The sequence below is a fragment of the Oncorhynchus gorbuscha genome, linkage group LG01 (genome assembly GCF_021184085.1).
Source record: "Oncorhynchus gorbuscha isolate QuinsamMale2020 ecotype Even-year linkage group LG01, OgorEven_v1.0, whole genome shotgun sequence".
Lineage (NCBI taxonomy): Eukaryota > Metazoa > Chordata > Actinopteri > Salmoniformes > Salmonidae > Oncorhynchus > Oncorhynchus gorbuscha.
Window position 1 is genome coordinate 99,838,421 of NC_060173.1, and position 16,993 is coordinate 99,855,413.

The following is a 16,993-nucleotide window of genomic DNA, read 5'->3' on the forward strand; positions in this document are numbered from 1 at the left end:
ACCTAGCGAGACACTCTGCTGTTATATTAGTGTTAGCTGTGTTTTGGAGGGCTTAATTGACTGCCTGGTAATTGTAGTGTGAGGCAGGATGAGTGCTGGAGTTGTGTGTTCCAGTTCAGTTAAGAGCAATTACATTGAAGCCTGACACTTTCTCCCTGACATTTCTATCTACATCCTCTCCCTTCCCCTCTCCCTCTCTCATCCCTCCCTCTCTCCATCTATCCCTGACACTCTCTAACTTTCCATCACCTGCCCTGTGCTACCCTTCCTTCCCTCCCTCACGTCCTTGCTCCCTCGCTCCCTACCTATATGATAATTGGGTAAGATTGGGAGATGGGGACAACGCTAACATATGTACAGTGGGGCAAAAAAGTTTTTAGTCAGCCATCAATTGTGCAAGTTCTCCCACTTAAAAAGATGAGAGAGGCCTGTGATTTTCATCATAGGTACACTTCAACTATGACAGACAAAATGAGAATAAAAATCCAGAAAATCACATTGTAGGATTCTTAATGAATTTATTTGCAAATTATGGTGGAAAATAAGTATTTGGTCACCTACACACAAGTAAGATTTCTGGCTCTCACAGACCTGTAACTTCTTCTTTAAGAGGCTCATCTGTCCTCCACTCGTTACCTGTATTAATGGCACCTGTTTGAACTTGTTACCAACCACAAGACACCTGTCCACAACCTCAAACAGTCACACTCCAAACTCTACTATGGCCAAGACCAAAGAGCTGTCAAAGGACACCAGAAACAAAATTGTAGACCTGCAACAGGCTGGGAAGACTGAATCTGCAATAGGTAAGCAGGTTGGTTTGAAGAAATCAACTGTGGGAGCAATTATTAGGAAATGGAAGACATACAAGACCACTAATAATCTCCCTTTCACCTCATCCAAATGCTCTCTAGCAAATAATCAAGTGAAAATCAGAATAAAAACAAATACATATGTATTAATAAATAAATAAATATGTATTATTATTTAAAAAAAACATGTTTTCACAAAAGTAGTGCACTGGGCCTTTACTCGTATTTGCGGACCGATATAGACGTCTGTAACGCGGGCAAAAAAAAAAATCAGCAATTCCGCTTTGGCAAGAAAGGTATATAATTAAGAACAGTATTTTACAGGATTTAATAGTTGGAATTGTAAGAGTTGATGCCGTGACCCTTTCTCTGTTATTTAAATTCTAATGGGATGCAGAAAGAACAAAAACCCTGTTCTCAATCATTTACATCGAAAGGTGCAAAGTTATGGGCAGAGACACAAAATATTTACATCAAATTACATTTCTTGATCAAATAACATAGAAAACATCCACTTTTTGTGCAGTATTAATTTACCATCCTTACAAACCACTTCATGTTAAATGTACTGTACATGACTGCATTGTACATAGGCTGGTCATCAAGGTTTGTACCTGTAGACTTTCCATCACCATGAGGAAAAACAAGGACCAATACAGTAATTGAGTACATCAAGTGTTTTGGGATGATGTGATGTGATGAGTATGGCACTTGCAATGTAAGGGTTGTGAGTTTGATTCCCACGGGGGACCAGTATGACAATTTCAGTTTTGACATAGTTTGCATTTGCAAAGTATTTCAAGAAACTGGAAAACATATATCAAGCAAGTCTTTTTATAATCCACACGTATTATCAGATGAACTTTTTCTGTTTTGGATAGATAATTATCAGACTCAACTAGTTGTGTAATAGCGGACCGATACAGACGTCTTCAGACGGTGGAAAAGAATCGCAGCACAGGTACACAACCCAACCACAAACTACTGTGGCTATGCACAGGGACACAACCCAACCACAAACTACTGTGGCTATGCACAGGGACACAACCCAACCACAAACTACTGTGGCTATGCACAGGGACACAACCCAACCACAAACTACTGTGGCTATGCACAGGGACACAACCCAACCACAAACTACTGTGGATATGCACAGGGACACAACCCAACCACAAACTACTGTGGCTATGCACAGGGACACAACCCAACCACAAACTATTGTGGCTATGCACAGGGACACAACCCAACCACAAACTACTGTGGCTATGCACAGGGACACAACCCAACCACAAACCACTGCGGCTATGCACAGGGACACAACCCAACCACAAACTACTGTGGCTATGCACAGGGACACAACCCAACCACAAACCACTGCGGCTATGCACAGGGACACAACCCAACCACAAACTACTGCGGCTATGCACAGGGACACAACCCAACCACAAACTACTGCGGCTATGCACAGGGACACAACCCAACCACAAACTACTGTGGCTATGCACAGGGACACAACCCAACCACAAACTACTGTGGCTATGCACAGGGACACAACCCAACCACAAACTATTGTGGCTATGCACAGGGACACAACCCAACCACAAACTACTGTGGCTATGCACAGGGACACAACCCAACCACAAACCACTGCGGCTATGCACAGGGACACAACCCGACCACAAACTACTGCGGCTATGCACAGGGACACAACCCGACCACAAACTACTGCGGCTATGCACAGGGACACAACCCAACCACAAACTACTGTGGCTATGCACAGGGACACAACCCAACCACAAACTACTGCGGCTATGCACAGGGACACAACCCAACCACAAACTACTGCGGCTATGCACAGGGACACAACCCAACCACAAACTACTGCGGCTATGCACAGGGACACAACCCAACCACAAACTACTGCGGCTATGCACAGGGACACAACCCAACCACAAACTACTGCGGCTATGCACAGGGACACAACCCAACCACAAACTACTGCGGCTATGCACAGGGACACAACCCAACCACAAACTACTGCGGCTATGCACAGGGACACAACCCAACCACAAACTACTGCGGCTATGCACAGGGACACAACCCGACCACAAACTACTGCGGCTATGCACAGGGACACAACCCAACCACAAACTACTGTGGCTATGCACAGGGACACAACCCAACCACAAACTACTGTGGCTATGCACAGGGACACAACCCAACCACAAACTACTGTGGCTATGCACAGGGACACAACCCAACCACAAACTACTGTGGCTATGCACAGGGACACAACCCAACCACAAACTACTGCGGCTATGCACAGGGACACAACCCAACCACAAACTACTGTGGCTATGCACAGGGACACAACCCAACCACAAACTACTGTGGATATGCACAGGGACACAACCCAACCACAAACTACTGCGGCTATGTACAGGGAGAATGACCAATGCTGACTGCAATGCTTCCCACAGTTGTGTCAAGTTGACCTGATGTCCTAAGGGGTGGGGCACCATTCTGATACACACAAGAAATTGTTGTGCATGAAAAACCCATCAGCAATTCTTGACACAAACTGGTGCACCCATTGCAATACTCCATTCTAAGGCACTTAATTATTTTACTTTTGAGTTATTTTTCCTGTATAACCCCCTGTATATCTCCCTTTTGTATCGCCCCTCCTGTATATCCCCCTGTATATCTCCTTTTTGTATCCCCCTTCAGGTATATCTCCCTTTTGTATCGCCCCCCCCCCTGTATATCCCCCTGTATATCTCCCTTTTGTATCGCCCCTCTTGTATATCCCCCTGTATATCCCCCTGTATATCTCCTTTTTGTATCCCCCTTCAGGTATATCTCCCTTTTGTATCGCCCCCTGTATATCCCCCTGTATATCTCCCTATCGCCCCTCTTGTATATCCCCCCCTTCCTGTATATCCCCCTGTATATCTCCCTTTGTATCCCCCTTCCTGTATATCCCCCTGTATATCTCCCTTTTGTATCGCCCCTCCTGTATATCCCCCTGTATATCTCCCTTTTGTACCCCCCCTGTATATCCCCCTGTATAACTCCCTTTTGTATCCCCCTCCTGTATATCTCCCTTTTGTATTGCCCCCACTGTATATCCCCCTGTATATCTCCCTTTTGTATCCCCCTCCTGTATATCTCCCTTTTGTATCGCCCCTGCATTCCTCCCCGTATATGTATATATCCCACTTGTAGATCTCCCCCTGTATATCCCCCCACATAGCCACCTCGTATATCACCCTCGTATATCCCTCCGTTTATCCCACCGTCCAGTATAACCCCCTGTATATGCCCCCATATTTACATTGCATACATTGCACCCGTTTACCCCTCTACATATGTCCCCCATGTATATACCCTCCTGTATATGCCCTTGTAATGCTCGTCGTCTTCCTCTCTGATGAGGAGTAAGATAGATCGGACCAATTTGCAGAGAGGTAAGTGTCCATAATTTAATAAGAAAAACTGAACACTACAAAATACAAAACAACAATGTGAAACAAATTTAAACAGTCCCGTGTGGCTCAAACACAAACACGGAAAATAAACACCCACAACTCAAAAGTGAAACCAGGCTCCCTAAGTATGATTCTCAATCGGGGACAACGATTGACAGCTGCCTCTGATTGAGAACCATACTAGGCCGAACACAAAAATCCTAAATTATAGAAAAACGAACATAGACAACCCACTCAACTCACACTCTGACCATACTAAAACAAAGATATAATAACAGAACTAAGATCAGAACGTGACAGCCCGCTGAAATCCCTACTGTATTACTCCTCCAGTTTCCCCCTTCATATACCCCTCGCATATCCCACTGTATAACCCCTCCCATATATCCCTTCCCATATATTCCACCATATATCCCCCCTGTATATCCCCCCTCTCTACAGTTGAAGTCGGAAGATTACATACACTTAGGTTGGAGTCATCAAAACTAGTTTTTCAACCAATCCACAAATTTCTTGTTAACAAACTATAGTTTTGGCAAGTCGGTTAGGACATTTACTTTGTGCATGGCAAGTCATTTTTCCAAAAATTGTTTACAGACAATTGTTTACAGATTATTTCACTTATAATTCACTGAATCACAATTCCAGTGGGTCAGACGTTTACATACATTAAGTTGACTGAGCCTTTAAACAGCTTAGAAAATTCCAGAAAATGATGTCATGGCTATAGAAGCTTCTGATAGGCTAATTGACATAATTTGAGTCAATTGGAGGTACCAGTGGAAGTATTTCAAGGCCTACCTTCAAACTCAGTGCCTCTTTGCTTGACATCATGGGAAAATCAAAAGAAATCAGCCAAGACCTCAGAAAAAACGGTCTTGTTCATCCTTGGAAGCAATGTCCAAATGCCTAAAGGTACCACGTTGATCTGTACAAACAATAGTGCGCAAGTATAAACACAATCTGACAATGCAGCCATCATGCTGCTCAAGAAGGAGACGCTTTCTGTCTCCTAGAGATTAACGTACTTTGGTGCGAAAAGTGCAAATCAATCCCAGAACAACAGCAAAGGAACTTGTGAAGTAGCTGGAGGAAATAGGTACAAAAGTATCGATATCCACAGTAAAACGAGTCCTATATCGACTTAACCTGAAAGGCCACTCAGCAAGGAATAAGCCACTGCTCCAAAAATGCCATAAAAAAGCCAGACTACGGTTTGCAACTGCACATGGGGACAAAGATTGTACTTTTTGGAGAAATGTCCTCTGGTCTGATGAAACAAAAATAGAACTGTTTGGCCATAATGACCATCGTTATGTTTGGAGGAAAAAGGGTGAGGCTTGCAAGCCGAAGAACACCATCCCAACCGTGAAGCACGGGGGTGGCAGCATCATTTGTGGGGGTGCTTTGCTTGCAGGAGGGACTGGTGCACTTAACAAAATAGGTGGCATCATGAGGGATGAAAATTATGTGGATATATTGAAGCAACATCTTATAAGACATCCGTCAGAAAGCTTGTGGAAAGCTCCCTGAAACGTTTGACCCAAGTTAAACAATTTAAAGCCAAATGCTACCAGATAGTAATTTGAGTGCATGTACACTTCAGACCCACTGGGAATGTGATGAAAGAAATAAAAGCTGAAATAAAGCATTCTCTCTACTATTATTCGGACATTTCACATTTTTTCAATAAAGTGGTGATCCAAACTGACCCAAAAAGGGAATTTTTACTAGGATTAAATGTCAGGAATTGTGAAAAACTGAGTTTAAATGTATTTGGCTAAGGTGTATGTAAACTTCCAACTTCAACTGTTTCATCCCCGTATATCCCGCCCTTTTTATCCACACACGGTATATTTCCCCCTCTGTATATCCCCCTGTATATCTCCCAGTTGTATCTCCCTTCCATATATCCCCCTGTATGTCCCTCCCTCGTGTACCACCACCCCCCCCCCTTTATATCTCCCTCTTGTACATTCCCCCGGTATATCCCGCCCTTTGTACCCTCCCTGTAAATTCTCCGCTGTATACCCCTGCATATCCCCACCCATATAACCCTTCCCATTTATCCCCCTTTTCCCCCTTTGTATATCCTCTGCTGCATATCCCCCTGTACATCCCCCATATATGTCCCTGGGAATATACTCAACCAGTATAGCCCCTCAGTATAGCCCCCCTCAGTAGATCCCCCTGTATATCCCCCTGTATATCCCCCTGTATATCCCCCTGTATATCTCCCCTGTATATCCCCCTGTATATCCCCCTGTATAACCCCCTGTATATCTCCCCTGTATATCACCCCTGTATATCTCCCCTGTATATCCCCCTGTATAACCCCCTGTATAACCCCCTGTATAACCCCCCTGTATATCCCCCTGTATATCCCCCTGTATATCCCCTGTATATACCCCCTGTATAACACTGCTGTATATCTCCCCTTTATATCCCCCTGTATAACCCCCTGTATAACCCCCTGTATATCCCCCTGTATATCCCCCTGTATACCCCCTCTATAACACCCCCTGTATATCTCCCCTGTATATCCCCCTGTATATCCTCTGCTGTATATCACCCTGTATATCCTCTGCTTATATCCCCTGTATATCTCCCCTGTATATCCTCTGCTGTATATCCCCATGTATATACCCCTTATATCTGTATAACCCCTGTATATCCCCCTTGTATATCTGTATATCCCCCCTGGATATCCTCTGCTGTGTATCCCCTGTATATCTTCTGCTGTATATCCTCCTGTATATCCCCCTGTATATCTTTGTATATCCTCTGCTGTATATCCCCCTGTATAACCCCCTGTATATCCCCCTTTGTATATCCTCTGCTGTATATCCCCCTGTATATCCCCTTTGTATATCCTCTGCTGTATATCCCCCATGTATATCCCCCTTTGTATATCCTCTGCTGTATATCCCCCTTTGTATATCCCCCTGTGTATCCCCCTGTATATCCCCCTGTATTCCCCCTGTATATCCCCCATATTTATCCTCTGCTGTGTAGCCCCCATGTATATCCCCCATATTTATCCTTTGCTGTATATCCCCCTGTATATCCCCGCTATATATCCCCTCTGTATATCCCTGCTGTATATCCCCCTGTATATCACCCCTATATATCCCCCTGTATATCCCCACTGTATATCCCCCCTGTATATCCCCCTATATATCCCCCTGTATATCCCCCATATTTATCCTCTGCTGTATATCCCCCTATATATCCACCCTGTATATCCCCCATATTTATCCTCTGCTGTATATCCCCCCTATATATCCCCCTGTATATCCCCAATATTTATCATCTGCTGTATATCCCCCTATATATACCCCCTGTATATCATCCGCTGTATATCCCCTATATATCCCCCTTTATATCCCCCTGTATAACCCCCCTGTATATCTCCCCTGTATATCCCCCTGTATATCCCCCTGTATATCCCCCTGTATAACCCCCTGTATATCTCCCCTGTATATCCCCCTGTATATCCTCTGCTGTATATCACCCTGTATATCCTCTGCTTATATCCCCCTGTATATCTCCCCTGTATATCTCCCCTGTATATCATCTGCTGTATATCCCCATGTATATCCTCTGCTTATATCCCCCTGTATAACCCCTGTATATCCCCCTGTATATCCCCGCTGTATATCCTCTGCTGTATATCCCCCTGTATATCCTCTGCTGTATATCCCCCTGTATATCCTCTGCTGTATATCCCCCTGTATATCCCCTTTGTATATCCTCTGCTGTATATCCCCCTGCATATCCCCCTGTATATCCCCCTTTGTATATCATCTGCTGTATATCCCCCTGTATATCACCTTTGTATATCCTCTGCTGTATATCCCCCTGTATATCCCCCTTTGTATATCCTATGCTGTATATCCCCCTTTGTATATCCCCTTTGAATATCCCCCGGTATATCCCCCTGTGTATCCCCCTGTATATCCCCCTGTATTCCCCCTGTATATCCCCCATATTTATCCTCTGCTGTATATCCCCCTGTATATCCCCCTGTATTCCCCCTCTATATCCCCCATATTTATCCTCTGCTGTGTAGCCCCCCTGTATATCCCCCATATTTATCCTCTGCTGTACATCCCCCTGTATATCCCCCTATATATCCCCCTGTATATCCCTGCTGTATATCCCCCTATATATCCCCCTGTATATCCCCGCTGTATATCCCCCTGTATATCCCCCTGTACATCCCCCATATTTATCCTCTGCTGTATATCCCCCTATATAACCCCCTGTATATCCCCCATATTTATCCTCTGCTGTATATCCCCCTGTATATCATCCGCTGTATATCCCCCTATATATCCCCCTGTATATCCCCCTGTATAACCCCCTGTATATCTCCCTGTATATCCCCTGTGTATATCCCCCTGCATATCCCCCTGTATATCCCCCTGTATATCCCCCTGTATATCATCTGCTTATATCCCCCTGTATATCCCCCTATATATCCCCCTGTATATCCCCCTGTATATCGCCCCTGTATATCCCCCTGTACACCCCCCTATATATCCCCCTGTATATCCCCCTATATATCCCTCCTGTATATCCCCCTATATATCCCCCATGTATATATCCTCCTAAATGACTTAAATGTAATGTAAATGTATATCCGCTGTATATCCCCCTATATATATCCCCCTGTATATCCCCCTATATATCCCCCTGTATATCGCCCATATTTATCCTCTGCTGTATATCCCCCTAAATATCCCCCTGTATATCACCCATATTTATCCTCTGCTGTATATCCCTCCTATATATCCCCCTGTATATCCCCCATATTTATCCTCTGCTGTATATCCCCCTGTATATCCTCTGCTGTATATCCCCCTGTATATGCTCCGCTGTATATCCCCCTGTATATCCCCCTATATATCCCCCTGTATATCCTCTGCTGTATATCCCCCTGTATATCGCCCCTATATATCCCCCTGTATATCCCCCCTATATATCCCCCTGTATATCCCCCTGTATATCGCCCCTATATATCCCCCTATATATCTCCCTGTATATCCCTGCTGTATATCCCCCTGTATATCCCTGCTGTATATCCCCCTGTATATCCCCCCTATATATCCCCCTGTATATCCCCGCTGTATATCCCCCTATATATATCCCCCTGTATATCCCCCTGTATATCCCCGCTGTATATCCCCCTGTATATCCCCCTGTATATCCCCCCTATATATCCCCCTGTATATCCCCCAGTATATCCCCCATATTTATCCTCTGCTGTATATCCCCCTATATATTCCCCCTGTATATCCCCCATATTTATCCTCTGCTGTATATCCCCCTATATATCCCCCATATTTATCCTCTGCTGTATATCCCCACTATATACCCCCCTGTATATCCTCCGCTGTATATCCCCCTATATATCCCCCTGTATATCCCCCTATATATCCCCCTGTATATCCCCCTATATATACCCCCTGTATATCCCCCTATATATCCGCCCTGTATATCCTCCGCTGTATATCCCCCTATATATCCCCCTGTATATCCCCCTATATATCCCCCTGTATATCCCCCATATTTATCCTCTGCTGTATATCCCCCTATATATCCCCCTGTATATCCCCCTATATATCCCCCTGTATATCCCTCCTATATATCCCCCTGTATATCCCCCTGTATATCCCCCCTATATATCCCCCTGTATATCCTCTGCTGTATATCCCCCTGTATATGCCCCCTATATATCCCCCTGTATATCCTCCGCTGTATATCCCCCTATATATCCTCCCTGTATATCCCCCCTGTATATCCCCCTGTATATCCCCCTGTATATCCCCCCTATATATCCCCCTGTATATCCTCCGCTGTATATCTCCCCTGTATATCCCCCTCTATATCCCCTCTGTATATCCCCCCTGTATATCTCTTTCTGTTCTTGTGAAAACCATCCAGTAAAAAGGCAACATAATTATTTAAGTCAGTAGATGTTACCTTCTCTTTCATTGATGAGCTACTCACATGAAACACTGCTATTGGTGGGCACCACCAGAGGGCTTACGCGGGCGTTCTTGACGATATCTTGCCAGTGGATGGTGTCTGCATGGCACAGGAACTTATTCTGGTCGACATACACACCGCCTTGTAGGATCTCTGTGGGATAGGAGAAAACACAGAGAAACACATCAGGACAAGGTCCTGACCCATGAACAAAAAGATGCACGCACACACATGGACACACGCATGGAGGCACACACACACACACACACACACACACACACACACACACACACACACACACACACACACACACACACACACACACACACACACACACACACACACACACACACACACACACACACACACACACACACACACGGAGGTGTAGTGTGCACCATTAGATATGAGAGAAACAGCTAACGGAGACCTCAGCCCTGACTCCTCCATCCTCCACCAGATATATTTGATGGATGAGGTTTTTAGAAGGTCAGGCAGACAAATCCTTGTCTTATTGCTGTTATTATTAACCATAATCTAGTTTTGTTGTTTTTCCTCTCTCTTCTTCCTCATACCAACAGACACACGCAGACATGCCACGCAGATACACACACACACACACACACTTGCACGCACAGACACACAGACACACAAACACACCGCAGCAGACATGAACATAGGAAATAACTATGTTACCCCCCCATGAAACTAAATCCATCCAGCCTGGATTTGAAGCCCCAGCCAGCTAGAGAGAGAGAGCGAGAGACAACAACAGTAACACGTTTGTAATTTCATATTTCATCAGGGGAGGGAGGAGAGGATGAGATTATATCCTGGCTGAGTCCCAAATGGAACCTATTCACTATGGGCCCTGGTCAAAAGAAGTGCAATAAAGGGAATAGGTTGCAATTTGGGATTCAGCCCATCTTCTAATATTGATCATACTGTCCACCTCGGATCAGAGAGTTTACTGGGGCTGGAAGCGATCCAACCAGTCTCTTCTTTTCACACCCACTAACTTCCATTCTCACAGTGCAATATTGTGTTCTCTGATTGGTTAACAGAGGGCAGCCCCGGTTATTCTCATCCTATTATAGACTATTCTCAAAGAAAGTCCTTGTCAGACCTAATCCAGACTCCAGCCGAATAAAAAACTAAATAAAACCCCAGCTTGTTGCTAGAAGATTAGCATTATTTACAGAGCTGGCTTTCTCTCTCTCCACAATTGTGTGTGTGTCAGTGTGTGATTGGGGAGTCTATCTTGATCTCCCCACAAGCAGGTTAGCGATGTACGGTTGAAACAGATGAGCAGTATTCATAACCCCTATGGCTGGCAGAAGCCCCGTAGCAGAGTGTGTGTGTGTATGTGTGTAACCTAGCAGTACCCGTATCAGCCTGATTAAAGCATACTCCACAGATGATTGGAGGTGGTGTTAATATGTTTTCTGCTTCTCTCTACGGGAGGGATGGAACCTGGCGCTCATCACAGAAATTAATTCTCAGCCACGCTATGGGAGGGATGGGAGGGAGGGATGTTCCGCTAGGGTACGTGTGTGTCTGCTTGTGTGTGTCTGGGTGTGTGCGTGTGTGTGTGTGTGTGTGTGTGTGTGTGTGTGTGTGTGTGTGTGTGTGTGTGTGTGTGTGTGTGTGTGTGTGTGTGTGTGTGTGTGTGTGTGTGTGTGTGTGTGTGTGTGTGTGTGTGTGTGTGTGTGTGTTTGTGTGTGTGTGGCACTCACAGCACAGAGGTGGAAGGAGCAACCGCTGCTCATAGGCAAACTGGGCCGTGCAAGGGACATATAAACACTACCAAACAAACACAGCACAAAACCTCAGCATGACTTCCCTGGCCCCCAATGTGTTTTTATGGACAAGAGGAGAGGCAATGTGGTGTGTGTGTTTGTGTGTCTGTGCATTTGTGCTTTAGCACATGGTTGACTTGTCTCTTTGAGCATGGATGATATTCTCTGCGTGTTCAGGCTCTGCTCAGTGATTCAGATTCCCTAGTTTTTAAACATGAGGTACACATGGGGCCTTTGAGATAGGAGGAATATGGTTCACAACAAATAAAACCAGAGAGGTAAAAGCTTGGTAAGAACATCACCAGTATCCGATTGTTGTCACAACATTAAGACCCCCTAAAAATATAATTGTGGGAATTATTGTTAAAAAGTAATACATTTCCACAGTTCAATTGTCCCCAAATGACAACAATGTATTAAATAAAATAAAATAAATCTTCAAACAAACTACACACAAAACCCCATAATGACAAAGTGAAACTGTGTTTTAGACATTTTAGCAAATTAATAAAAATAAAAACGGAAATACCTTATTTACATAAGTATTCAGACCATTTACGATGAGACACGAAAGTGAGCTCAGGTGCATCCGGTTTCCATTGATCGTCCTTGAGATGTTTCTACAACTCGATATCTGCTAAAATGTCTAAAAGTTTGTTTTTGCTTTGTCATTATGGGGTATAGTGTGTAGATTGATGAGGGAAAAAAACGATTTAAGCAATTTTAGAATAAGGCTGTAATGTAGGTATTCCCCAAACTGGGGCACGCGTACTCGCAAAGCCATTGGGGGTGCGCCAAATTAAAATGTGAAAAATTATATATTTTTTTGTTTGTTTGTTTAAAAAAATATAATTACCCTCACATTTTCAAGCAGTCCATTTATATTTTTCAAAGGTGCTATACATTTGAGTTTTTTTCTCACCTGAGTAGCATTGTTTCACAGCCAAAAGTTAAATTAAACCATCTAGTATTCAGCTAAATAATAACACTATGAAAAATACAGGTAGCCTGGTCAAATAATTAACATCCAATCACATCCACCTGCCAACCCGCTCTTTTACGCTCCTGCTACTCTCTGTTCATCATATATGCATAGTCACTTTAACCATATCTACATGAACATACTACCTCAATCAGCCTGACTGTATGTAGCTTTGCTACTTTTATAGCCTCGCTACTGAATATAGCCTGTATTTTAACTGTTGTTTTATTTCTTTACCTACCTATTGTTCACCTAATACCTTTTTTGCACTATTGGTTAGACCCTGTAAGTAAGCATTTCACTGTAAGGTCTACCTGTTGTATTCGGCGCACGTGCCAAATAAACTTTGATTTGATTTGATTAACCGTTACTCTCACGCGGGAATTCCACTAACGGTCTGTCTGTAGCCAAACATAGCTGCTGCTCATTTTGGTATCTGTACTGATGGCTCAAAAGCCATGACAGGGAGACATAGTGGAGTGGTAATGTGTGTGCAAGTAGTTGCTCCTGACACCAGTTGGGTACACTGCAGCATCCACCAAGAGGCTCTTGCTGCCAAGGGAATGCCTGACAGCTTGAAATATGTTTTGGACACTACAGTGAAAATGGTTAACTTTGTTAAAGCAAGGCCCCTGAACTCTCGTGTATTTTATGCATTATGCAATGATATGGGCAGCGACAATGTAACGCTTTTACAACATACAGAAGTGCACTGGTTATCAAGGGGAAAAGTATTGATGCATTTTTTTAAATTGAGAGACGAGTTTGAAGTTTTCTTTACTGACCATAGTTTTCACTTTTTCTCGCCTGAATGATCTGAATCTAGGATTACAGGGACTCTCCACAAAAATACTTTCCGAAAGCACTATAAAATATAATACAAACAACTAAAATACAGCTTAACCTCTTGGAGATAGGGCTGAATTACTGCCCGCTTTGGAGGAAGTGTGTGCCCATAGTAAACTGAAAATATTTTTTCCCAAAATTGCTAATATATGCATATAATAATTATTATTGAATAGAAAACACTCTAGTTTCTAAAACCGTTTAAATTATGTCTGTATGTAAAGCAGAAATCTCAGGGCAGCCATTCTCCCAAACTCTCTCTTGGCAACAGAAAAGTTGGGCCAACTTTGACGTCATCGCCCCCCCCTTCCCAAGCAGCTAGCGATCTGGGAACAGTTTGTATGTGTTCAGCGCGATGTCGGCTTTCAAATGGCGCATTCATTGTGAGAATCTCGCGTGCCCTCGTCCTTTGGCGGGCAAAAACGTTCGGGTCACTCGAAAATACATGCACTCTATTGCACGCGGCCGATTTGGGGCGCTTTCTTTCCAAGAAACACCAATTGATGTCGGTTTGTTTGTTCGCGCTGATCATTGTTTTACATGTTAAAAACATCATAAAGCTCGATTCTGCACTTAGTTTGACCAGTTTAGTCGACATATAATATGTTATTTTGAAGTTTTGATGCGCAAGAGTGCGGGACCAGAAGTCATTTTGGGTGCATTTCAGCTGAAGCTGTTAGCATATGCTAATACAGAGACACACAACTTGAAACCAAACGATGTATTGGGTAAGTATGACTCCTTCTACGTCTTCTGATCGAAGAACATCAAAGGAAAGGGAATATTTATGTGGTTATTTTGGGTTTCTGTGGACTCCAAACGTAGAGGAGACATACTGCTAATATCTGAGCGCCATCTCAGTATAGCCTAGTGAACGAATTCTGTAACGTTAAAAATAAATGTAAGAAGAAGTGTATCTTTTTAACTATATGTAGAACATGTATATTTAGTCATGTTTATTGCTTGTTATCTGACGTTATCTGTCGGAGCTATCATCATTTCTCCGGACATTTGAGTAGCATTTTTTGAAATGTCGTCATTGTAAACAGAGATTTATGGATATAAATGGCATATTATTGAAAAAAAACATAAATGTACTGTGTAACATGTCATATTACTGACATCTGATGAAGATTTTCAAAAGGTTAGTGAATTATTTATTTTTTAATCCTACTTTTAAATTTTATATTTTCTGGGACAAAATGGCTGCCTCTTGTCTTTTGTTTCGGTGGTGATCTAATAGAAATATGTGCTATGTTTTCGCCGTAAAACATTTTAGAAATCTGACTTGCTGGGTAGATGAACAAGGTGTTTATCTTTCATTTGAGCTATTGGACTTGTTAATGTGTGGAGGTTAAATATTTTTAAGAATATTTTTTTGCATTTTGCGTTATGGTAATGAGCTTGAGCCGTAGTCACGATCCCGGATCCGGGATGGGTCGCCGCAAGAATGAACGCATATTGCACATTCAAAAACAAATATACACAATATACACAAAACGTAGTGAACCAAAACAAATCATTATAAAATTCCTCTGTCCACTGCCTGAACTGCCCTAGGGACCCCAACGCATCTATTCAAAATGTATTTTGGAGATCATTTCAAACATATAGAGCTAGAACACTAAAGCATGACTTATCTAACTAAAAGAGTCTCCGGAGTTAAACAACTCTGTGAACAGGTATGATAACTTTGAATTTGAAATCTTAACAGTGAAGTTAGGTGTCTGAAGCTTTACAACGAGGGCCTTGGAAACAAAAATAATGATGTGATCCATGTGGCTTCAAAAAGGTCCAGCCAACCATTTGGTAAAGAATTCAGTGATGAGTAATGGCATCCAGGGGTTTAAGAGTAGAGGCAGCTGGAGTTTGATAAATAGTATCATCATAATCAAGAGCAGGTAGAAAGGTTGACTGCACAATCTGCTTCCTGCTGACTAGAGAGAGAGACAAGATCTGTTTTTGTAAAAAAAAACAAGCACACTTTAAATCTTAGTTTCTTAACAAGCTCATTTATATGTTTTTAAAAGATAAATCATTGCAAAATACCAAAATTTGTGTTTGCAAGGACCGGTTCAATTATAGTACCATCCAACGTTAGAAGATGCAATCCCTCTGAGACAATCTTACAAGGGCTTGAAAACAACATGTGGTTAGTTTTGCCAGTATTAAGCAAAAGTTTTATATCAGAATGTAGCCTTGTCACAGACAGGTCAGCTGTCGGGGCAATTGCATAGACAATAGTATCATCCGCATATCAATGAAATGTACAATTTTTAACAGATTAATAGCATTTCTATATGTAATATATAATAGCATTTCTATAAATTGTGAAAAGAACAGGTTCTAGTATCAACCCCTGCATAACACCTTTATGCACTTCAAGAAATGCAGACTTAACCCGATCAATCACGATGGCCTGAGTTCTGTCATTAAGATAATCATGAAACCAAGTGCAGGCGTCAGAGCCCAGGCCAATCGAGGACAACTTGTTCAATAAAATAGCATGATTAACAATATCAAATGCTTTTGACAGGTCCACAAACAAGGCAGCACAGTTCATTTTAGTGTCTAAAGCATTGACAATATCATTAACAACTAACGTGGTAGCTGTGAAAAAGCACTCGAAAAACAATGGCAAGGTGGTGCAGACAGATGGCACCTTGCTTTGAGCCCCTACTAAACATCGCAGTTTAAAACATTGTGTGTTTTTTGTAGTTTTCTTCTCTCATTTTCTTAATCAGTTAGTTTCAGCAATACTTCATACACCCGGGCAGAACTATTGGAAAATTAATAACTTACTCACCATCCACCCGAACTTCCCGAATTCCCGGAGATGGCGTAACAATAGGCTAGCCATTTCGGTGAGACTTCAGGCTTCCTGAGAGTCCAACCAGAGAGTAGGAAGCAGAGACACCAATGGAGAGGCAGACATGGCGGGGTCTTAGTGAGATTAAGACCCGTCCTCCATTACCAAGCATACTTCTCGCCAGTGTCCAATTAATAAACTTGACGAACTCAGAGCGAGGATCTCCTTCCAGAGGGAAATCAGATTCTGCAACATACTCT

General features: G+C 43.0%; 1 protein-coding gene across 1 annotated transcript in view; it reads right to left on the reverse strand.

The window, feature by feature from the left end:
- Positions 1 to 16,993, reverse strand: part of LOC124047367 (receptor tyrosine-protein kinase erbB-4-like) — a 615,153-nt gene that overhangs the window by 174,787 nt on the left and 423,373 nt on the right. Inside the window, exon 4 of the mRNA XM_046367795.1 lies at positions 10,319 to 10,450. Coding sequence (XP_046223751.1) covers positions 10,319 to 10,450 — 132 coding nt within the window. The remainder of the gene's footprint in view (positions 1 to 10,318; positions 10,451 to 16,993) is intronic.